The sequence below is a fragment of the Lytechinus variegatus genome, chromosome 16 (genome assembly GCF_018143015.1).
Source record: "Lytechinus variegatus isolate NC3 chromosome 16, Lvar_3.0, whole genome shotgun sequence".
Lineage (NCBI taxonomy): Eukaryota > Metazoa > Echinodermata > Echinoidea > Temnopleuroida > Toxopneustidae > Lytechinus > Lytechinus variegatus.
In genome coordinates, this window is record NC_054755.1 from 30,421,748 (window position 1) to 30,446,242 (window position 24,495).

The 24,495-nt window shown below is 35.7% G+C and overlaps 1 protein-coding gene across 2 annotated transcripts; it reads right to left on the bottom strand.

Moving 5' to 3' along the window:
• Positions 1-1,521: 1,521 nt before the first annotated feature.
• On the bottom strand, positions 1,522-22,713 carry LOC121429583 (renin receptor-like). 2 transcript variants are annotated; one of them, XM_041626685.1, is made up of 9 exons: positions 22,615-22,713; positions 14,835-14,965; positions 13,998-14,132; positions 11,646-11,747; positions 10,796-10,990; positions 10,293-10,442; positions 9,115-9,219; positions 5,533-5,589; positions 1,522-3,333 (listed from the first exon to the last, which is right to left on the bottom strand). In XM_041626685.1, exons 1-9 carry the CDS (start codon positions 22,673-22,675, stop codon positions 3,106-3,108), a joined length of 1,164 nt encoding a protein of 387 aa, XP_041482619.1. In that variant the 5' UTR covers positions 22,676-22,713; the 3' UTR covers positions 1,522-3,105. The 2 variants fall into 2 exon arrangements, with proteins under 2 accessions (XP_041482619.1, XP_041482620.1); XM_041626686.1 differs by lacking the exon at positions 5,533-5,589.
• Between the last annotated feature and the right edge of the window lie 1,782 nt (positions 22,714-24,495).

The following is a 24,495-nucleotide window of genomic DNA, read 5'->3' on the forward strand; positions in this document are numbered from 1 at the left end:
ATGAGCTAGGATTCAACGCTACTTCAACCATTTCTCCGAACTACAGGGTTGAAATTAATCAAAATGTTGATAAATCTATTTGTCCTCTAATAGATTTAAATCAGAATCTAAAATGAGATCATTCCATTTTCTCATATTATTCAGAATTTGCAAGTGGATGTTTGTTCCAAATTGGATTGTACACCAGTCGCAAGATGCGGGGTGGACTTATCAAATCTAGCACCATCTCTCAGGATCCCAAAACATCCATAAACTAGCGGAGGAAATAATTATCAATGGTAATGAATCTTTTTGTCTACCAGAATGCATCATTACATGGTAATATGTGACTGGGGCTAAGAACATCATAGTACTTTCCATGTGTTTTCAAACATTAAGACATAAATCTAAAATACCTAGATACATGTACGTGTTTTAATTACATGTACATTCCACCAAAATTACTTTTGTTTATGATAACTGATATACATGTACATATGAATGGAATGCTGAATAGTATATATATATATATATATATATATATATATATATATATATATATATGTAGCTTCAAACATGAAATTTACCCTCCAATAATGAATTTTCGATTCATGTTTGCATTTAAATAAAAACTTACACATACTGACATATGTATGAATTTCTTTAAATCTATTTATGTAAAGAATCACCAATAGTACACAAGTACATGATAGAGTATTGCTTTAACATTTTTTTTACTAGAAATTACAAAGGAACAACTAATACAGACTACACCTCATACACTAAGAATTATTTCAATAAAAAAGAATGGAAATATGAAAGTGTCATATGCTGTAAGCATGTATCTTTTTTTTTATTTAGGCCAACCATTTACACTAAAATATATATTTTTCAAAGAATTGCACAAGATGTAGATTACAAAAGCCTGATAAGAGTGCTCAAACTTCATTTGCTAGGCCAGTGATGGATGGATGCATGGGTATATACATTGTACATATACCACAGATATGTACACATATTTTTCCTCATATTTATTGTGAATCTTATATTAGGTTTAACTGTTTAATAACAAAAACACTTGCATAAAAACATCAATTTAACTTTTCACTAAGAACCATTGAAATATCATCATTGTCTTCTTTAATGTGAGTGAATGTCATTGCATGCAAAACGAAAACAAACAAGAAAAACATAACCTCACAAAGAATAATTTTTAATAAAACATGTCTTATCTTTGTGTGTACATGTATGTGATCATCCTAATAATTCATACCTTACTTAAAATTACTACACACAACTAAATGTTTATATGGTATCAAATGTCAAAATATGATATGGCATAATGATAGAAATATCCTTCTCAGTACAATTCCATTACATGTATTATGCAATGAAAGCATGAATTCAAATATACTGGTAGTGTAACCTAGAGATGGTAGTTTGACAGAGTAGAAAGAAATATAAATGATAAAACTTCCCATAGTTTAAGATGCAAAGGTATATCAACTTTCAGACCAAATCAAATCTGTTTTGAAAAGAGAGCTATAACAGTCACAAAAATATTGATCCACAACACCTATATCTATATTGTTGCTAGGCTGATAAAACCTTGTACCTCAAAATTTAAATATTTTGATGACAGCTCAGAAAAGCAAGTCCAGAGATATAACATAGACCTTTGTAGCAACTAACGCCTGGCAACCTTCTTTTGCCTCAAAAGAGTTCTTCACAGAAATCAGGAGATATATGAATATTTCGATGACAGCTCAGAAAAGCAAGTCTAGAGATATAACATAGGTAGCAACTAACGCCTGGCAACCTTCTTTTGCCTCAAAAGAGTTCTTTACAGAAATCAAGACATTGTTTTCAGACAAAATGAGAATGCCAACACTGCTATATTTTGAAATGAAGCCTTTTCTTAAGCTTCCCACAAATTATGAGATACAGGGTGTTATCGGCCAAGCCATGAAATGCATACCAATGCTAGAGCATGGTTGGAGTACCTATCAGGTGCTCCAGAAAAAGCTGACCCCATCTTTCTGAGGGAATCCCGCTTCAGTGTATTATCATGTATTTATTCCTTCAATTCTACATGAACAACCCAACAGAGAATATGAGAAAGCTGCAGTGAAAGACACCGTACGGGTTTCTTGAAAAAGTATGCGGCACAAACTTTTGTTTTTAAAAGCATCTCATCTACATGTATACTACATACATGTAGTAGTAACATATTCCTTTATTTAATTGTACCATTATTGCATTCTTCCAATATTGTAGTTGGCGGAGACACTCGTTACTCGATCATGATTAATATGCATACACATGCACAATTAATGAGCAATGACTGAAATATTCTGCCCTCAATATCTTTATTTTACCCCTTTCTGACGCTAAGCTACAAGTAATTAAGTCTGATTCTGGCAATATAAGTCATCTCTCTATACCAGCACAAATGCACATGTTTTTATTCATAATACTGGAGAAGTTGAGAGAATGAACAAAGTCAACATTCTAGCTAAATAATGAATAAATCCCTACATCTCTGTGCAGGAAAGGACTTGATCAAAATAAAACATTGATAGAATTGCACATTTTAATTACTGCAGGTATACTTTTTTTCATTGAAAAATCAATGTGATTATCCTACATGTACAATCTGGTTACATGCCTCTCATACTTTATAGAGTAATGTACTACAAAATAGGGTAATGTACATGTACTCTAACAGATTGCCTGAACAAGATTCCTCAACAAGACGTGATACAAAAGACTAAATAAGAAAATTCAAAGACAGATGTAATGATTAAGTGATATGCTTAAATTAGACTTCAGTGTGTGAAGCATACACTCTCCACTTGCATACATGTATACCCCCTGTAAATTTTATACCACTAATTTTCACTTGCAATGTCAGGCAAGCATCTTTAGTCGAGTAATAATATATCTTTTTTTTTAGTCAGTCCCATGGAAGTGATTCCATTGTTTATTACCAAGTTGAATCTCTTTGGCATTTTAGACAGACTGAACCCCCGAGATAACATGTAAACAAAATCTTCCAATACCCTAAATGCTATTACCCCCTATATGATAATACATAAGCCTATCTATTTCAATAATCTAGATTAATTAGTCAATCTTGATTCTTTGACTGGTCATTCTGTAGATGATGGAGTCACCGGGATCCATGTTACCCAGCATCATGGCGACGACCACGACTGCGATCACCAGGATGATGCCCATCCAGAGGAAAATGTTGAAGAAGACTGGGAAGGTCTCGTCGTAGTACGGTGCCACGTTCAGTGCCGACGGTGTGATGTTGGTGACCGGGGCTGGGGTGGGCCCAGCAGTGGTAGCCTGTTGAGATATACATGTAGATGGAAAAGATGAATTAACTACAGATGTAAATATGAATTAATTAGGCTCATCAGGAACATATCACAAAATGAAATCCTCTTATGGAATCTCATCACCAATGGTGAAATCTGATGTTTCTTTGATTATCATCTATTTTTTATTTTCAGTTGCTCATGGGGTTGGATATATCTATAAGGGTGTGATGAGATGGAAATATTGCAGCAGTGATAAAAATGAATTGAATGCACCCTGCAAAAGACACATGTACATTTAGATATAAACTAATTAATAAAACTTGATTAACGATAAAGTCAACAGTCACCTCTGCGCATCAAGAATCTTTGGCAAACATCCTGTTTATGAAATACATATCTGAACTTGGCATATATTACTGTCAAAATGCAATTTCTGCCTCTTTTTTAAGGGAATTATAATTCATTAACAAGTATAAGTATTAAGATCGTTCTTTCCCTTCTGCAGAGTCTGGTCCTGCTAAATATGTAGAGAGGTAAGGCAGGCAAGCTGGGGGGTATCACAACAGATGGGCAAAATGAAAGAAAAAAAACAATTAAAGTTGAGTACTGAATTCTTTATACCACGATCTGCACAATAGAGGTCGGTTTCTGCAATATTCATAAATGAAAAGGAAGAAAATGGAGTGTCATATAAATTCCTGGCAGATATGCATGAAGGCTCGATTTCATCATCACATGCCGATGCAGGTCGGGTCATCGACACGGTGGTCTCGAAGTCCAGTCAGTCTGGTTTGACTTCTAGTTGACGTGCAAGTGCCTTTTGTAAGGTGTTTAGTATCCTTAATTAAAGGCCTGGTCACACCGCCCGAGCGTTGTTGGAGGGGTAGGGTAAGAGGGTCGAATTTCGCTCACAAAATTGGGGAAAAAATCGAAAAAAAAAAAAAAAAATCGAAAATGGTGAACGGTAGCGAGCGGTGATGATTTTTTCTCTCCGCTCCACTACCGCTCCAACAACGCTCGGGTGGTGACCAGGTCTTTAGACCCTGTCACATCATTCTGTGCAAACCTTGCATGTGACGTTGCCTGCATTGACAGTATCTTGCTAGCATTTAAGTAGGTCCATGTTCATACTCATTTGCCTGCAGAAGCACATGCAAGTCTGATTTGCACGCAGAAAAGTTTTGAACACGCTCTAAACGTTGTTGCAGCCAGGAGAGTTGCGGGAATTCCCCAATGTGACAGAGCCTTTACTAAAGTGCCTTATAGAGAACCCAAATCGATTGCAGTCTTCTGGTTATTTATTCACTTTGTCCCTTGCATCATCACTGTTGCAGTCGGGTAGAAATATTCATATCTGAGATACCAAAGTTACTCTCTGTCTGACCAACCCTACATTAATAATAATACCCCACCATAATTTATCGTAAACTTCTTTTTTAACTGGTTACAAGTCACAGTCAGTTTCCATCCTTAATCCATCAAATTCACCCTATTGATGTACTATTCATGTAATTTTCATTTGTAATTCACATCATTCTCATCTCATTCTAAGAAATGAATTTATTAAATGGAAAAATAATTACAAAATACGAAGGCAATGCATGCCAGTTTTTCACATCGAAAAGACAAATGAATCATACAATTTGTTATAGAAATAGTGTTACTGTACACTACTTTCATCTGGCGATATCATTGGATGGTACCAAAACCCAGCAAATACATGTACTGTACTTTGTTGAATATAAAAGAAAACAAAATAATGTAGGATTTGGAGAGCGCATGTATCAACATTGTTAGGTGCTCAAGGCGCTCCTATATTACCCCGGCTAAGCTAGTCTACCGATTCCAGTGCTCACAGCTTTTTGAGGAATTACTTCCTGTCGGTTCCCATTTAGCTCACCTGCGTTGAGTGCAGCACATTGTGGGATAACTTCTTGCTATTAAAGGAAATGCGCCATGGCAGGGAAACGAACCCACGTCCCTCAGATTGAAGGATGAGTGTCTTAACCACTAGACCATACGATGCGCTCTCAAAACAGGGTTTAAACAAGGATTCCACTAACAGTTTGAATTTTGAATCAGAATCTGTCGGAAATATGCCATCCACATTGAAAGGTGAAGCCTTGGTTGACAATGTTCTTGTGGGGTTTTTTTTACAATACTTTCTTTACATTATAAAAAAATCTTATATATTTTCAACATCTTTTTTTAAAACAATACTTACTGGATTAACCTTGGTGGTAGTTGGAGAATTAGTAGGTTCTGTTGTTGAATCTGTAGCCTGTAAGATCATTGGAAAAATATGGGTATTTGTATGGGTTGGTAAATTAAATAAATAAACTTTGTGTGTAAATGGTCCGAAATTCAATCTTTGTGGCATGTTGTTAGAAATGAATGTGTGCAGTCACATTGAAACATACAGTCGCTGGGATGTTCACAAACTTTTAATCTCAAAATGAAAAAGTCTGAAGGTCGCTCATAAAAGCTTGATTTTAGAGTTTTGACATAAGAAGCAACCCTCTTTTGCCTAGTAAGATTTCTCTTGATGAATTAGGAGACTGTTAATAAGATAATCAGAGTTGGCCACCATTGCCATATTTCTAGATTTAACAAAAACTAGTCTTAATCTGAGCCACCCTAAAAACATTCAATGTTGAGATAGGTTTTTAAAAACACTAACAATAATCCAACACTCAGCAATCATATGGAAAATAGTTGAAAAAGAAATCAGGAAGAATGAAGTTGATAAAAAAACCTATAAATTAGATAAATGAATTGGTGTAAATGCCAATATGCCATGATAGTAAATACATGTAAACCACTTACATTCATTTTGACATTGGAAAAAATATTTAAAAAATTAGAAGAGATTTTTTATGGAGGATGATTATTGATAAGATGTCTTTGATAAATAATAATAGGCATTTATATAGCGTCATCTACATGTATCTAGAAATATTTTATTCCGAGGCGCACTAGAAAAGAAAGAATGAGACAGTTTGGATGAGTGTCAAAGTGCTAATATCTAATACAGTTAGAATAGATAAGACTTCAGTTTAGATTTGAAGGTCTCCAGCGATGGTATAATTCTTAAATTTAACAGCAAATTATTCCAGAGAGAAGGTGCTGAGGCAGAGAAAACTTGCGCACCACATGCTACATGTGTCTTGGGAGTCTTAAGAAGTTGCTGGTGTGATGATCACTTTGGATTTACATCACACGTAATTTCTAAGAGAAGATGTTGCTTCAGCCCACTACATGCAATATAAGTGACGACCCTATATTTATTGGAACTTTATATACGTACAGTGTAGTATTATACAAATTGCCAACACACTATTTCAACATTCAATTTTTAGAACATTTAGTCCAGTAGATATGTGAAAAAGATGCTCGAATCTAGCAGAAAGTGTAAAATTTGGCATACAGGGGTATTTTTGGGCGCTGATTTCAAAATCAAAAATTGAAATCCAAGATGGTCGCCATGATATATTATTGCATCATTTTCTCGAGTTTTATATGAACTGCGGTATTGAAATTTGGCACATAGGCATAATTTGGGATGCCGATTTCAAATATTGCCGTCCCCAGGTGATTTGAGAATCGGGTCAGCCGCCATCTCTAAATCCAAGATGGCCGCCATGAAAAATCATTAATGTCATTTTCTTGAGTTTTACATGAAATGTGACACTGAAATTTGGTAATAATAATAATAATAATAGGCATTATATAGCGCAATCTATCTAGAAATATTCTATTCCGAGGCGCGTCGTTATTATAATTATTACCCCGGCTTTAGCTCGAGCTGCCTTTCAGCGCTCATGCATTAAAGGAATTAATCCTGCTGGGTACCCATTCACCTCACCTGGGTCGAGTGCAGCACAATATGGATAAATTTCTTGCTGAAGGAAATTACGCCACGGCTGGGATTCGAACCCACGACCCTGTTTCAAAGTCATAAGACTTATCCACTGGGCCTAAACGCTCCACATTGTTCGTATATTGGGGTATTTTTGGGGCACTGATTTCAAATATTGCCGGCCCCCAGCAATTTGACCACTTGGTCAGTGGCAAAATGGCCGCCATCTTGAAATCCAAGATGGCCACCATGATATATTATTGCAATCATTTTCTCAAGTTTTATATGAACTGCGCTATTGAAATTTGGCATACATGTACAGGCTTAATTCGGGGTGCTGATTTCAAATATTGCCAGCCCCAAGTAATTTAACCATCGAATCGGCCACCATTTTTGGTGTATGCAATCATTGAAGATCTGTACAATTATGTACAATTTGTAAAATTTCACGAAATATCAAAGATTATTTGGAGAAGAGATACATTGGCTGAAATTAAAAAATTAAAACAAGTTATGATGTACATACACTGTACATGTTAAGAATGAAACAAGATGAAAAGAATAAACATGTAGACTGAAAAAAAAACATGCTTTACATCAGTGCAAAATAATCCTGATTTCTAATTTATAATCTGTGAAAAAATGCATGAAAAGATGAATTAAGGAAACAACCAAATAGGAATAAATTGTACTTAAACTACAGTTTAACAGAATGCATTGAGGTAAGACACAAAGTAACACATGTGAAAATAAACATAGCCATCATGGCAACTGTGCAATGAACTGCCACCTAATATATATATATAAATTGAAAAATAAATAGATGTGATTAAAAAAGACCATGCAAATAATTCACAATGGATGAAAAGCTGAATTACCAACAACAAAAAAAACTGATCAAAGAGAAGAAATCACAATGATAAAAATGTATAGAAAAAACATATGCAAAGTAGCCGAAAGAAGAGGTGTGTTCTGCAGGAATATAAATGAAAATAATGGTAAGTATCATGTATGTGAAAACAAAAATCATATAAAAGAGAAGGAAATACCGCAAGGAAACTTTTAGAAAGAACACAGTGTTAGAAGCACAATTTGGATTGTGTTTCCAATCCCCAAAACCTATACTAAGTTTACACAAATAATCCAGATCACAATATTGACAGCGCAACACCCTGTGAGTAATTTTTCAGCACCATCTTTGTTTTATTTCTGGTGCAATACTCATGTGAAAGTTGACCGAATACCAACACCAAAGGGTCAACACTAAACATGAAATCTCCCATTGATGCACTACTGTATGCATCAGAACTTGAAACAATGTTCCCTGAACAGAGTGGAATGTGTATACTGTGCATCAAAATATAAGCAATTTACTTCAAGATCCTATTAGACCATTAGCTTTGATCAGATGCACACAGATGGGAGAGGTGGAGTTTATGCGCCATGTTTTTTTCCTGAAAGATATGCAACAGCCTTTACAGTTCTATCAATATTCTTCTTCTCTGTGTATTTAAAAATGTTTGTATGCTACATCAGCGTGTTGTTTATCATGCTAGACACTCCCACATAGATCTTTGTTGATTAAAATAATTGTTGTAAAAAAAACAGAAAAATCTGTATGCAAAGTTTATGATCTGTCAAAAATGAGAAGGGTTAGAGCAAATCCACTCCCATCATGATAAAACAAGAAAAAAATATCGGGGTAACTCATTTAGCACAAGAATATGATCACAATTGTGCACAAAGCTGTGTGATGCTTTCGGACAATTTTATGAAACACTCCCAAGACAGTCAATCGTGAAAGCTGCTATACATGCTCTTGGTGCCAGTAAAAAAGGGATCAATTTATAAAGTTTGCAGGTTATGAATGCGCATAGTGAGTGATATTCAGAGCCATCAAAAGTAAATCATTTCTGACCAATCACCAATGAACTTCATTGACCTTACCTGCATGAGGGATCGTCCCTGTCTGTGCATGAACGCTTCCATTGGAACAGTAGCCACGCCCATAAACAGATCCTCACCATAAAGCTCTATCATCTCACGTCCCCACTGTTTGGAATTGACCAAAGAATATCAATTGAATGTTTCTAATACATCATAAACAAATTCAAACTGTATTTCATTACGCTTCCAAGCTTTTAAAAGAAAGTTCATATGCACACTGACGACGTCATAAACAAAATGAAAATGTCATACACAGACGATTCATCTAACCTTTCATAAAGCAACTTGTCCACAAACAGGCTGCAAATGTAACAATTTTTGTAGACACATTCCTTTTGGCATTTTTTATGTGCAGGTGTCTATAAATTTGACAGTAATATTGTGGTGTTGGTATCAGAGCTGTACATGTAATATAGAACTGCATAAATTAGAAGATACATAAATTGGGTGGCCTGAACTTCTACAGGAAGATACATGTCTCTGGTAAAATATCCCTTTAAGCAGTGTAATTCATAGTATCAATGAAATATTAGCCCCCCCCCCATTTTTGGAACCCTAAATTGAGATCTCTATGTGATTTAGCTGTTGGATAAAGTCAACTAGAACGTTCATTGCATCAATGCTGAGTCTGGCTTACATTTTGTGTGCAGAGGCCTAAACCGCAAGAGCTCCAATGAGTAGACATCTGAACATTCTCTCTCGCCCAACTGTTTTTTTCTAGTTAAATTTCACTCTCCATTGATTAATTTATTTATGATGGCCCCTCTGGAACCAAAAACTAAGAATCCTATGTGATTTAGCTGTTGGATAAAGTCAACTAGAATGTTCATTGCATCAATGCAGAGTCTGGTTTACATTTTGTGTGCAGAGGCCTAAACGCCAAGAGCTCAAATGAGTAGACATCTGAACATTCTCTCTCACCCAACTGTTTTTTCTAGTTCAATTTCACTCTCCTTCTAGCCGAATATTACAATGACCCCCCCTTTCTCTGGTACCCCAAACTAAGATCTCTATGTGAGTTACCTCAGCTAGAACGTTCATAGCTTCAATGATCTACAAGGTCCATACTCAGACTGCAGAGAACCGAATCCTGACAGCTCAAAAGAGTACCTAGATATATGGGCATCCCCGCCCCCCACCCCTCTGGAACCTCAAACTGAGATCTAAAGGTAAGTTACCTGCTGGATAAAGTCAGCTAGAACATTCATAGCATCAACGACCTGAGCCGAGTCTGGTCCATACTCGGACTGCAGAGCCCTGAACCCTGACAGCTCAAAGGAGTAGATGTCTGGCACATTATCATCAACAACAGCCCTGTTTTCCTTCAGCTATGAGAGAGAAAGCAAGAGAAATAAGAGATTAAAATTTTGGGGTGCTAGCAAGAGGGAGTACAGATGTGCATGGATATTCGCATATATTTCAATCTAAATGATGAACACGTGGTTGTGTGTGTGAACCTGATATAACAACACTTATTTCATCTATACACATCTTGAAACATAAAATGTACAAATCATTGTTGTCTGATATCATATCTATTACGAATTTTAACATGAAAAAAATCTTGTAACACAAAGAAGTGCTCGATTGAAATGATGAAAATAAAGACCAGGGAAAGACAAAGAAATTAAGGACATTAATAACACAAAAGTCATAAGGATCTAACGTATATTTGCTGTACCTTTAGTAGGACTTCCTGCATTATCTGAAGCTCACTGAAGAAGTTGACATCAGACTGGTGGGTCAGGTTTAGAGTCAAAGGTGAAAGATGAAGGGTCACTGATGTACTTCCTTTCAGCAGGGGCATCATCCTGTCTAGCCTGAGTGGAGGAAGACCCTCAAAAAGCTTTGGGAACTCTTCTGGTGACCGAATGAACTGCAATGATAACAGGCAGAATGTTACTTGCTAAGTCAAATGATTGAGGAAATACAAAATTATAAAGCTCAGCTTTTCTTTATGATTTTAATACCAAATATGATATAGAAAAAATTAATGTACATTGTATCGCTGAGCAAAAGAGTTTAAAATGTCTATGTCAAAATCAAGCTACGCACAAAAAAGTGGTCAAGATTTGTTTAGGTTATCTGCACCTTTTGTCCAAAATGGACAGCTCATTAAGGCCTGGTCACACCGCCCAAGCGCTGTTGGAGCAGTCGTGGAGCGGTAAGGAAAGAGGGTCAAATTTCGCTTTCAAAATTGGGGAAAAAAATCGAAAACATAAAAAAAACAATCGAAATCGAAATTGGTGAAGGGTAGCGAGCGCTGATGTTTGTTTCAACAAATAATGAGAATGAATGCAGATCAAATCGTACAATTCTGAGCAAATAATTGTTAGGTTTCAGTTTTTACTGGTTTCAAGTCATATGTGACTGATCCATGAAGTATTTGATCAAAGAGGAGATTTAACTTACAATACCAAATATGAAACCAAAACATATTTAATGATTTAAGACGACAAGACGTATCCCTGAAAATGGATTTCCTCTTTTATGGGACGCAATGTATATAATATCATTGTACATGGCCATACCTCAGCACCTGCCACAAGCTCAACTGAGACAGGCTTGCTTTTCCCATACATGTTGATAATATTATCCTTTACAGAGTCGAGAGTTAGACTACCAGGTTGAACCTGAAAATGAAAATAAAAAGAAAAAATAATAATTAAACAGCAAATACCATTATGAAAATATCGATTGTGGTCAAAAACATGAAGCAAAGATATTGGATGGTTGGGGAAATGATTATCTGTGAAAAAAAACAACAAGTGGAATGCCTCTGGCCGTCTCACCTGCATCACGCGGTTCAATATAGCAGCAGTGCTGACTTTGAATACTACTCTAACTCGCACAAGATGTTCAGTGATACATGGTTACTCTTATGTCCACTTTTTATGAACTAGACCAATAAACTTACAGAGATATGATGGTTATTCAACAAAAACCCAACATGGCCAAAGTTCATTGACCTTACATGACCTTTGACCTTGATCATGTGACCTGAAACTCGCACAGGATGTTCAGTGATACTTGATTACTCTTATGTACAAGTTTCATGAATCAGATCCATAAACTTTCAAAGTTATGATGGTAATTCAACAGATACACCCAATTCGGCCAAAGTTCATTGACCTTTGACCTTGGTCATGTGACCTGAAACGCGCACAGGATGTTCAGTGATACTTAATTACTCTAATGTCCAAGTTTAATGAACTAGACCAATAAACTTTCAAAGTTATGATGGTAATTCAACAGATACCCCCAATTCGGCCAAAGTTCATTGACCCTAAATGACCTTTGACCTTAATCATGAGACCTGAAACTTGCACAAAATGTTCAGCGATGCTTGATTACTATTATGTCCAAGTTTCATGAATCAGATCCATAAACTTTCAAAGTTATGATGGGAATTCAACAGATATCCCCAATTCGGCCAAAGTTCATTGACCCTAAATGACCTTTGACCTTGGTCATGTGACGTGAAACTCATGCAGGATGTTCAGTGATACTTTATTAACCTTATGTCCAAGTTTCATGAACTAGGTCCATATATTTTCTAAGTTATGATGACATTTCAAAAACTTAACCTCAGGTTAAGATTTCGATGTTGATTCCTCCAACATGGTCTAAGTTCATTGACCCTAAATGACCTTTGACCTTGGTCATGTGACATGAAACTCTAATAGGATGTTCAGTAATACTTGATTAACCTTATGGCCAAGTTTTATTAACTAGGTCCATATACTTTCTAAGTTATGACGTCATTTCAAAAACTTAACCTCAGGTTAAGATTTGATGTTGACGCCGCCGCCGCCGTCGGAAAAGCGGCGTCTATAGTCTCACTTTGCTTCGCAGGTGAGACAAAAACAAAACAAAAACATTTACAGTTATGGAGTGATAGGAAGTGCATTTTCAAGCAGAAAAGAATACAATATACATGTATTGATACAGCTGTAGATAAATTTGTATGCAAGAAAATTTGATTTTCTGAAGAAGAAATAGTCAGATTTGAATTTTTCTTCCCTTGTTACTTGAGATTCTTTAATCAGAACATCTAGGTTAGCAAGAAGAGTGAGGGATCTGAAACAGAGTGAGGCACCACGGTGTTTGATTGTACAGTTTATCACCACTGGTGACTGATAGCATTATCAGTGGCAAGTGGCAATAGATCACCAATTGTTACAAATGTCTGACAGCTTGTTTACCACAGGGAAGATTGCCACTTGCAATCAATGAATATTCAGACTACAGTTTAATGTATGCTATAGGCAGGGGCAGGGTGACGTCACATCACATCCGCTTAACGACGACCGCACTGACCTTAGTGTGATGAATAACGTCAGAAACAGCACTGAAAATTCCAGAAAGATTCATAAACTTCCAGATAACAAAATGGGTAAACTGGATTATTCTGACATTCGACACAAAGTATGAATGCGATGTTTGTGTATTATACATTGTAGGCATGCCAAAACTCTGTGCTGCTGTTCGGGTCGCTAGTGCACCGTTCTCATCAGCCAATCAGTTGCTACGGCTTGAGATTAAAAATGCCCGGATGTTCGCCCTGGCCTATATAGAGTGCCGATCGAATGGGTGACCAACTGCAACTACAGTCAAGTGTGCGGGATGTTATGTACATCCCAAGCAATTTTTTCATAATGCATAATTTATGTTTTTCTAATGTACATTAACATTACATGTCACAATGAAAAATATACTAGTACATTGTGGTTTGTAACACTGAGGTGTTTATATATAAAGCATACGGTATCACAAGTGGAGATAACCTGTTACTGATTGCCACTAGTCACTGATAGTGCTACCAATGACGAGGTGATAACATATGTAGCTGAAAGGGTTGATTCGAGTCCTTAGTAGCATACCTGTTTTATAGGAATGGATTGAAGAGCTGATGGTTTGAGAGCATCTGTGCCTTGAATCTCTTCTACAGTGATTAGGACACCAGCTTTGGGTCTTCTGAAGATACTTCCGGCTGACATCCCATGCCATGATAAAGGCTAATACAGAAAGAGATACAGATGACAATTAAAAGTATTATAGTTAAAGTGATAATCTTCATCTTATGCCTGGGTCTGTAGCATATAGTGTCTTTGCTGTTCAAGGTTAAATTTCAACAAAACTTTGATCCTGATTAGTTGTTGAGCATTGTTACCATGGTACAATATAGTTACCATTGGACAGGAAAGTACCTATTTCATGTCGCTTTCAAGCAACAGGGCACTGAGCTGATAATCAAAAAACATTAATGGAGGGGAGGGGGTATTTCACAAAGACTTACCTGTATTAAAGTGTTCTTAGAGTTACATTTAAAATTTCATTGCATGTGGCAAGGACGTGCACTAATTCACACTAAATAACATGTGCACATTAGTATTAAAAAAACAAAGAGGGTTTTAGGCTTAATAAAAAACTATGAGGCATACCTTCCTAACAGGTTTGTTCTCTATCATGAGCACATCAGGAAGTGTGCATGAAATTAATGCATCATTTAAAACTAATAAATTTGTTATCATTTGATAGTACTGTTGGGAGAAATAATTTAGGTGTAATATTTTCATCATGTTTTATTCAAATCATACATTTATTGTATTATTTATGCTATGTATAAAGATATAGTAGTTTGTTATGTTTTATGATAAAAAGAATATGAAATAAATATACATGTACATGTATTTTGTTAAAAGAAAAATTAATCTCACCTTTGAACTTGAAAATCCTAAAGCTAATTGGAATAAATCTGGGACTTCATTGGCATTGATAGGACCTTCATCTGTTTTAACTTTGAGGTATTCTGGTACATGGGCTAGTAGAAACCTTCCTTCACCTAATACTGGGCAAAAAAGGGAGAAAAAAAGGTCATTCAAAAAACAAACTGTAAGGCTACAATGTACAGTACAGTAGTACATTGCACAAAAAAGTAAAGTATTGAGTGTAGATCAGAGTAAAAAAAACAGAGTTGATTTTAATAAAAAGAAAAATCAAACAAACATAATGCTGAAAGTTTCATAAAAATTGGATGCAAAATGAGAAAGTTATGACATTTCAAAGTTTGTTTGAGCTTAATTTCATATAACAGTTACTGCTGTATGCACATCCTGGTCAGTACACATGTGTATGTTAAGGGTATTGATGACATCACCCACTCACTATTTCTTTAGGCCTACAGTATATGAAATATATTAATTTTTATCCTCATTGTCTTGTGAAAAGTTTTATTCCACCCTGAACTTACAATTCTTTATTAAAGGGGAAGTTCACCCTGACAAAAAGTTTATTGTAAAAATAGCAGAATAAATAATAAAAAATATTGCCGAAGGTTTGAGAAAAATTAATCAAATAATTCAAAAGTTATTAGAATTTCAATTATTTGATTTGTGACGTCATATGCGAGCAACATTCCTACATAGCGAATGGTAAAAAATCAGTGAAATGTCATTTTCTAAAAAAATTGAAAATGGTTTTCACTGTACCTTTTGTATATCAATAGACAAATCATTTCACACCCGATCATGAATAGAAAACAAAATTAAGTCATCAGGAACCATACAAAATTTGAAATTCATGCATTTTATATTACATAACACATGGGGCAGCTGCTCGTTTATGACGTCACAAATCCAAAACTTTAAACTTTAATAACTTTCATACTCTTGAACGGATTTTCCTCAAACCTTCACCAATATTTTTTTTTTTTTTTGCTATTTTTACAACAAAGTTTTCTTCAGGGTGAACTTCTCCTTTAACGTTTTGTTATTTAATCAAGAGGGTCCTAATCAGGTCTGCAAAAATTGAAATATTGCATAATGAAGAAGAAAAAATATGAGTGAGTGACATCATCAACTCTCTCATTACATATTTACTGAGTGATGCATATAATTATCTTTTTTTAAATAAGCAACATTCTATAACTTTTTTATTTGACATCCCATTTTTATGAAATAAGTGATTTTCTTCGCATTATCAATTTTTTTTTTCTGGGATGGACACTCACACACAAATAAAACATACTTTTAGCATTTATTTTTTACTGACAAAATGCTGTGCCCAAAATGTTTGGATTTATTTTTTGATAATTTGATATTTCTATTTCAACTAAATTATTCAAAAGATGAAGCAGGAGGAGAAAATTTGATTCAATGTTCATTTATGTAACTACACATGAATGTAACCACACAGATTTTTAACATGTATTATTAGTACATGTATACAGTTATTGCAAACTATTATTCAAAAGGAAACTGAACATTCTTTTGCTTGGTGTCATTTCCTACAGATATGACAAAGATCCAGCTCCAATCCAAGACCAATGCCACTAGATGCACACTGAATTCTACAGCAGTGTTAAATGAATAATACAGGAAATAATGCTAGTTTCACATTGACTACACAATTACCAACTCCGACTATTAATGCAATGAAAACATGTGGACTTGATCTAAAACCGAATTCAAACAATATTGTTAAGAGTTTCAATATGAATTCCCTCAAAATGTCTCAGTCGTAAATTTCTGATCAGGTAATGTAAATTAAAGTTTGGGGAAGGGGGCACTAAATACTGTACACGTAAATTATGCGAATTGAATGTTTTTAGGATTTCATTTCATTTTCCTAGACTTACTGTATACTGCACATGCATGTACAGTACACTCAATCAATGCTAAAACATTTTTTATGAATATAACATACATGTAGGTAGCGTAGTGAAAAATATTGTAACCTCATTCTTTCAATTCGTATTTATACTTTTTAAATATCAATATCGCCATTTCAGAAGGTGAAAAATAAATACCAATAGGCCTACATGTACAAGTACTCTCTCAGTAGTGAGGAAAAAACTTATTATGGTCATACTATCATTATTCACTCGATCTTTAACAGCAAGTTTACATGTAGCTTCAAATGTCCTGCAATTTTATGAAAAATAATCAATGAATTCATCCTGGTGGTGAAAAATATTCCAATATTCATTACTTGCTGAAACAAAACGTGCCAGAAGTTTTCAAAGTGGATTTTTAAAATACATGCATTTTGTGTGGAATTCTTATTTTGCATTTTTTATAATCACTTTAGAAACATGTTTAGTTTTTGTTTATTTACACATGTATTTGATCATTGTGTTCCCTACATGTACTAAAAGGAGTGGGCTATACATGTACATGGCTCAAAAATTCCTTTTTTTGTCATTTTTATACGGCAACAGTTTTTATCTAGATTCCTTGTCATGTATCTCAACATGAAATGACAATATTTTTGTCGCGGGTCTGAAAAAAAGTGTGCTGGGCCAAAATCCAAAATGGCCACCAAAACCCCCAAAAATCACAGTTTTGGCTACAACTTCTCTATTTGATGGTCTTTTTCTCTGGTTTTAGTGTCTATTCACATGTTTTGGGGAGCAAGCAATTTGTTTTACCTGAACTTAGTACATAAAAACCATTATTTGTAGAGTTAAAAGGTGTTTTTCCCATAAATTTGCACATTTTTAGACCCCCTTTCCAGCCAAAAATAAGGTATCACCATCTTGTGGTTCTTAAATATTGGACGATACAAGCTCTGCAATAGCAAGTAGTTCATATAGCTATTTTGCTCATATTCCTCTACTTTGGGTTTTACGGATATTTGCAAAATATGTAATATTAAATAAAAATAGTTATTTATCTGTAGGGCTATAGAGTATACATTTTATTACATTGTATTGTACTTACTGCAGCATACTAAATGTATGTCCATGCATTGACAACCATGACACAGTCTGTACATGTACATGTATGTAAAGTATAGTGTCATAGAAATGAGCTACATGAGAAATTAAAGATACTGTATGTTTTGTCTCAGAAGTTGAAGACATGTTTTGTCAATTATGCTCATTCAGGAGGTGGAGAAAGGAAAATATTGACAATGAATTATAGTCAACCCCACATTATGGCACTTTGGCTATTCTGATTATGGTAACTTTGCTGTCCAATGGTAACTTGCATGCATGGAATCCTTGATTCTGATTGGCCGTTGAACAGTGTTACCTTGGTAATTACCTGACCCCATAGACATAGGGTTAGACCACTAGGTAAAAACAAGCCTCCAAATGAAGAAGATATGGCTAAAGCCTGCTAAAAATGTGATGTACAGTACATACAACATGTACATGTACACGTACATGATTCTTATGTGCAATTTACATTACATGTACTGTACATCATGTACTGTACATCATGTACATCAGCTATTAAGCAATCAAATTCACAAGTCACTATCTAATTCTAAACCTCAGGAGCTCACTTAAACTATGACACTATAGTTTATACGTACATGTACATGCAGGACTTGTTATGTCATGGTGGTCAATGCATGGATATATGCAGTGTAGAGTATTATGTACAGTACATGTATACCGTACAGCCCCTATGGATAAATGACATTTTATTTGATTTGATAAGATGTATTTCCCAAATATCCTTCAACCCCAATATTGGAATTAAAGCAATATAGCTATAAAAAGTTGCTTACTACTGGTCAACTGTTATCATCTCATATCCAAGAAAGACAATGAAACCTAATTTGGGGCTAAAAACAGGGTCTAAAAATTTGAAAATTTCAGTATCACCTCTTAACTCTACAAATAATTGTTTAAAAGTACTAATTTTAGGTAAAACAAATTGTCTGCCCCCCAAAACATGAATAGACACCAAAACCAGAGAAAAAGACCACCAAATAAAAGTGTGGCCAAAACTGTGATTTTGGAGGGGGGGGGGGGGGTTTGGCGGCCATTTTGGATTTTGGCATGGCACACTTTTTTTCGGACCTGAGACAAAAAATATTGTCAGTTCATGTTGAGATAAGGTAAAAGGAATACAAAAAAACTGTTGCCACAGTAAAACAAAAAATCACCCATTTACATACGTATAGCCCACTCCTACATGTACTACTAATCTTAATGTTGTTCATTGACACTTGGCAAAATTAATGAGCCTGACATTCCATAGCAAAGCACCGAACCAAGCCTTCGTGTTCAGTTCAGTTTGGAAGTGACAAGTTTGGCGAACCTGCGTTTGGTTCAGCTCCAGCACTACATGTACTTTATCCCATTAGATACATTGTAAATGTTTCATTTTGATCTGAACAATGTGGTATGAGCCAATGAGGGATACAATGAATGGAGAATGGAAGCTGGAAGAAAATTCTGAAGATGTGGGGCAGAGTTTGAAAAGGGCCTACATGTACATGTAGATGTTTCACCCTCCCCACATTTTTTGTTCTCTTATTTTTACATCGCATCACCAATGTAATGTTCCTTAATTTTTCTGTTTTAATTGCAATGACAATGTTTAATACCAACTTACATGTACATGTTTCTCAATATTTCTCAAAGTCTTCAATGTATCACAGTGTTATATGGCCTTGATTTGACAGTCCTTGCCCTTGATAATTGCACATTGCATGTTTGATGGATTGATAGGCCAATACAGATACATGAAAAATAGTGTAGTAGATTTCACGTACACCATGTATCTTTCTTGGGCAAATATTGGTCCTGAAAAGGACCACCCAATCTCGACGTTTTGACAAGTGTGTTCTTGTCGTCCTCAAGAGAATGTGTGTTCTTGTCGTCCTCAGGAGACGACAAGAACACACTTGTCGAAACGTCGAGATTGGGTGGTCCTTTTCAGGACCAATATTTGCCCAAGAGAGATACATGGTGTACCGTGAAATCTACTACACTATTGTTCTTCGCCATGGAAACCTTCAGAAGTTAGATACATGAACATATGGGAGCCACTGAATTGCACAGCATTTCCAATGAAAGGCATTACATACATGTAGGAAAATAATGATAAGTATGAGTGAAGTTTTAAGGAAAATCATCAAATATCAGAATTTCATGTTTTTGATTTGTGACAATATCTATAGACAAGCAGTTACATGTACCCCATGTATAAACATAAAATGTGTAGGTCAAGTTTCAAATTATTCATGGTTCATGACATGTCTTCATGACTAAGTAAAAAAATCTTTCACTGGAGGTACAATAAAAAGCATAATTTTCATTTTTTTTTAGAAAATCAATGACATTACATTAGTCACATTTTTTTAAATTTTTTAAAACACAATATATAATTGAGAAGCTAGCTGCCAATATATTATGTCACAAAGAAAAATATTAAAATTCTATTACATCTTTTAATAATCTTTGATGTATTTTCCTCAAAGCTTCACCGATGCTTTTTTTTAATCATTTTCGATCATGCTATTTTCACATTAAACTTTTTGTCAGGCCTCAGCTCAGGCTAACTTCCCCTTTAACCCTGCACCTACATGTACATGTATATAGCATTCGCAGTCAAATCAAGACAAATGAAAAGTTGCAGTTGACTGAAAATTGAAAAAAACCTCCCATCATCCACATGTATCATCAGCAATACATCCAGGCTGGCCACTGGATTGGAGATCGTTCGTACATGTAAGCTTATAGAATACTACAATGTAATACGTAGTAAGGTGACCTGCGATCGCCGATCGCATGCGATGTTTTGAAATCGGCCGTGAATAATATGTGTGAGGAAATTGATACTGTCCCAAAACCACAAATTTTGAGGATAACCGGAGGATGAACACGGAGTGAAATAAGGGTGAAGAGTAAGAAATTAAGCTATTTTTCTTTCTCGTTATATTTTTTCTATAATTCTACAATAAACCACCATTTGATCCCATCTTTGTCACTCGGCATATCCGAATTGGTTACCCTTCTGATGTTTGGGCAGGTGGAGCGTAGTGTAGCAGTATTGGAGTGGAGCCTGCACGAAAATCGCTTGAAGTTAAAGTACATGTAGTGATGTACCTGACCCTTGTTCATTTGTTGTGCCTCTCATTTTCACTCAGTCTCACTTAGCCAGGCGGCTTCTTGAGAGTAAAAGTCATTTACTGACGTACATGTAGGCTTACTCTCAATGAAGGCAGGTCTTCCTTCTCATTCACCTACACGAAGACGCCAAAACCTGAAACTTTCAACCCCAAGATTTCTACTTTCCTTCTAAAAGATCTCGTCCTTAATCATGTACATGGGATAAAACTTCATTTCCGACATTTCTACACTCTCATTGTTATTTTTGAACAAGAATTCATCAAAAAGAGGAGAAAAATATTGTGAAAAGACGGAAGAGACATGCCCGATGTTTAAGCCGCCATCTTGTTTCCTATTGTTCTTCGCCAACGTTACAGACGCGTGCGTCGGGTAACGTTGGCGAAGCAGTATTGATGTTACAGATGCGTGCCAACATTACAGACGCGTGCGTCGTGCCAACGTTACAGACGCGTGCATCGGATAACGTTGGTGAAGAACAATAGGAAACAAGATGGCGGCGTAAACATCGGGCGAGTCTCTTCTGTCTCTTCACAATATTTTCTCATTTTTTTGACGAATTCTTGTTCAGAAATAACGAGAGCGTAGAAATGTCGGACATGAAATTTTATCCCATGCACATGATTTAGGGCTAGATCTTTTAGAAGGAAAGTAGAAATCTCAGGGGTGAAAGTTTCTGGTTTTGGCTTCCTTTGTGTAGGTGAATGAGAAGGAAGACCTGGCTTCATTGAGATGAGAGTAAGCCTACGTGTACGTCAGTAAATGATTTTTACTCTCAAGAAGCCACCTGGCTAGTCTCAGTTCTCTCAAGTGTCGTCTGCACCATCCCGAGTTTTCAAATTAGCGCGCTATTTCTGATCCAGCAAATTATCCCGATCTGAAATATCTCTAGATTGTTTGTAATGCAGACGCAATTATCGCGCTAGTTCGTAATATTAATCTCGAGATTGCAATCCCAAGTCAACTCGGGTTTATTTGCAAAATAGCGTGCTATTTTAGGATTATCCCGCTAATTTGTAGGTGCAGACGCACTCGAGATTGGACTCGGGATAATGTATTCATGACGTCAGTCCATAATGCAATTCGCGTTCCATTTCCGCTTTGGTCAAAACATAAACACATCGCGATCGTACCGAACGCATGCGAAAGTCAACTTTATATCGCGAATAGCGTTCATCAATTCCCCAATCAGCAACGATGGCTGTCTAATTATAACCTTGTTTTTTGTTCATTGAATGAGTGCTGATTACTGCATACTGATGATTAGGCCTACTCACTGGAAAAACAAATTGATGATGCCTGGTTCCGTTTCTCAAGTCAAGATGATGGAAAAGAGAATCGATGTTAGTAATTGTTTATTTCAAATTATTAAGTAAAAAAAAGGAGGGAGGTTGGCGCCGTGGCGCGGACCCGCGAGAATTCATCAGATCCACATCCAAAGCCCCACCGCCGCGCGCCGCGCCACAGCTTCGGCGTCGTCGGTGGAGCAACTCGACTCCTCTGCCTGCCATGCCTGCAGAGAGTGAACGAAGAAAATTTAGTATGGTACTTTCTTTAAAAATATAAATTTCAAAAAGTGAATGAATGAAAAATTCGATTGCAAGAGTAATAAACCATGTTTTACTTACCATAGGTGCAAAGCAATGACAAACAAGTCACAAAAATAAATACAGTCATGGAAGTCGCCATCTTGACGGTGCGAATGCAATGAGTTCTGTAATGGTGCACAGCACGCGCGGTAGCAACACAGAGAATCCCATAAGCTAAATCACGGGACTCCTGCGGCCCCGTACGCGTCCGTTCAGGCCTTATCCCAGCGGCCCGGATGTAATATTTCCCTACCCCCTTCCTTTCCTCAAAATATTCGGTGTGTCACTTTTTCTTTTTACTTAGGGCCCTGCTATTTTTCATTTTTTGCACATGCAACACCGATAGCGCCTATTATGTGTCTCGGAAATAAGAACAAAGCAAAACAAAAAATAATTACAAAAAACAAACAAACAACAACAGAAAAAAAATACACATACAAACAGAAAATAAACAAACAGACAAACAACAGCATGCACTAAAAGAAAGAAAATAAGAAATTAAAGAAAGGGAGACAGAAAGGCTGAAGGAAAAAAGAGAGAAAGAAAGAACTTAAAGCAACAACAAACCAACAGCAGCAACAAACAAACAAACAAAATCAATCAAACAAACCCATCAGACCTACTAGATCACCTGATGGTTCATAAGACATTCTAGTACGGAAATTTAATTGTGCAAGAATAAAAAAGAAAATCTATTCAATATAAAGGCCTACAGTCTTTGAATTTCCATGATTAAAAATACCGTATGGTCCACCGATCGATGCGTCAAAATACTTTGTTGCCCCCCCCCCCTCCTCCCGCCCCCACTCGCCACCCCACTGGCCGGCCACCTTCCTCGCCTGTAAGAGTACCAAACTGTATAGTATCATTTATGTCCAATTGCGGTTGCTGATTACTCTAAACTATATTATTTATAATTTATTCAGGGAAGTGCATTAATTTCTTTGTTATTTTGCTAACTTTATTTCTCATAAAAAAACCCCGGTTTGTCTGTGCCGCCCCCCCCACTCCTTTGAGAGGCACAATTGCTTTTCTTGATATATGTAAATGACATAGTTAAATCCTCTGGTAATTTTAAATTTACAATGTATGCAGATGACACAACAATATTTTATACGCAACCTAACCTTTCAAACTTAGAACAAAACTTTAATTTCGAATTGACTAAAGTGTGTAATTGGTTTAAAGCTAATAGACTCCTCATAAACAAAAAGAAGACCAATTTCATGATATTTTCTTTACATAACTTATCTGATATTTCAAACACGTTGACTGGCATTACCATTTCCATTGACTCCATTCCTCTAAAGAGGGTAAATTTTGTAAATTTTCTTGGAATCTATATCGACTGTAATCTAAAATGGGATACCCATGTTAACAATGTTATTTGCAAAGTATCCAGATGTATAGGTATTTTATTAAAGCTTGAATACTATCTTTCAAATCATTCTTTGTTTTCATTATATAATGCTCTTATATTACCATATTTATCGTATTGTGTCAGCGTTTGGGGTAATTGTAGTAAGTTAAAAATAAACACCTTATTTAGATTACAAAAAAAAAGCTTTGCGAATTTGCACCAACAGCCATTACCTTGCCCATTCTGCTCCTCTCTTCATAAAACTCAAAACTTTGAATATAAATGATTTATATCAGCATCAAACAGCAGTGTTAGGTTACTTGTATTTTCACAATTCACTTCCATATAATATTTCTACTATGTTTTCTTCAAATCTTAATGTTCATAATTACAATACAAGAAATCGATATAATTTTCATCGTTGGAAAGTTTTATTTATGTATGAAGAAAAATGTCCTCGATGTAGTATTCCAGTCATTTGGAATTCATTACCAAATTATATATCTCTTTGTAATAACCAAAACTCATTTAAAAAACATTTGAAAATATTCTTTTTATCC

Excerpts from the sequence above, each read along its gene's own strand:
- LOC121429583 (XM_041626685.1), bottom strand. The coding sequence starts at position 22,675 with ATGGCGACTTCCATGACTGTATTTATTTTTGTGACTTGTTTGTCATTG. Across the intron at positions 14,133-14,834 it reads TAGGATTTTCAAGTTCAAAG|CCTTTATCATGGCATGGGAT; the intron begins GTGAGATTAATT and ends TTTCTGTATTAG. Across the intron at positions 5,590-9,114 it reads AGGGACGATCCCTCATGCAG|GCTACAGATTCAACAACAGA; the intron begins GTAAGGTCAATG and ends ATGATCTTACAG.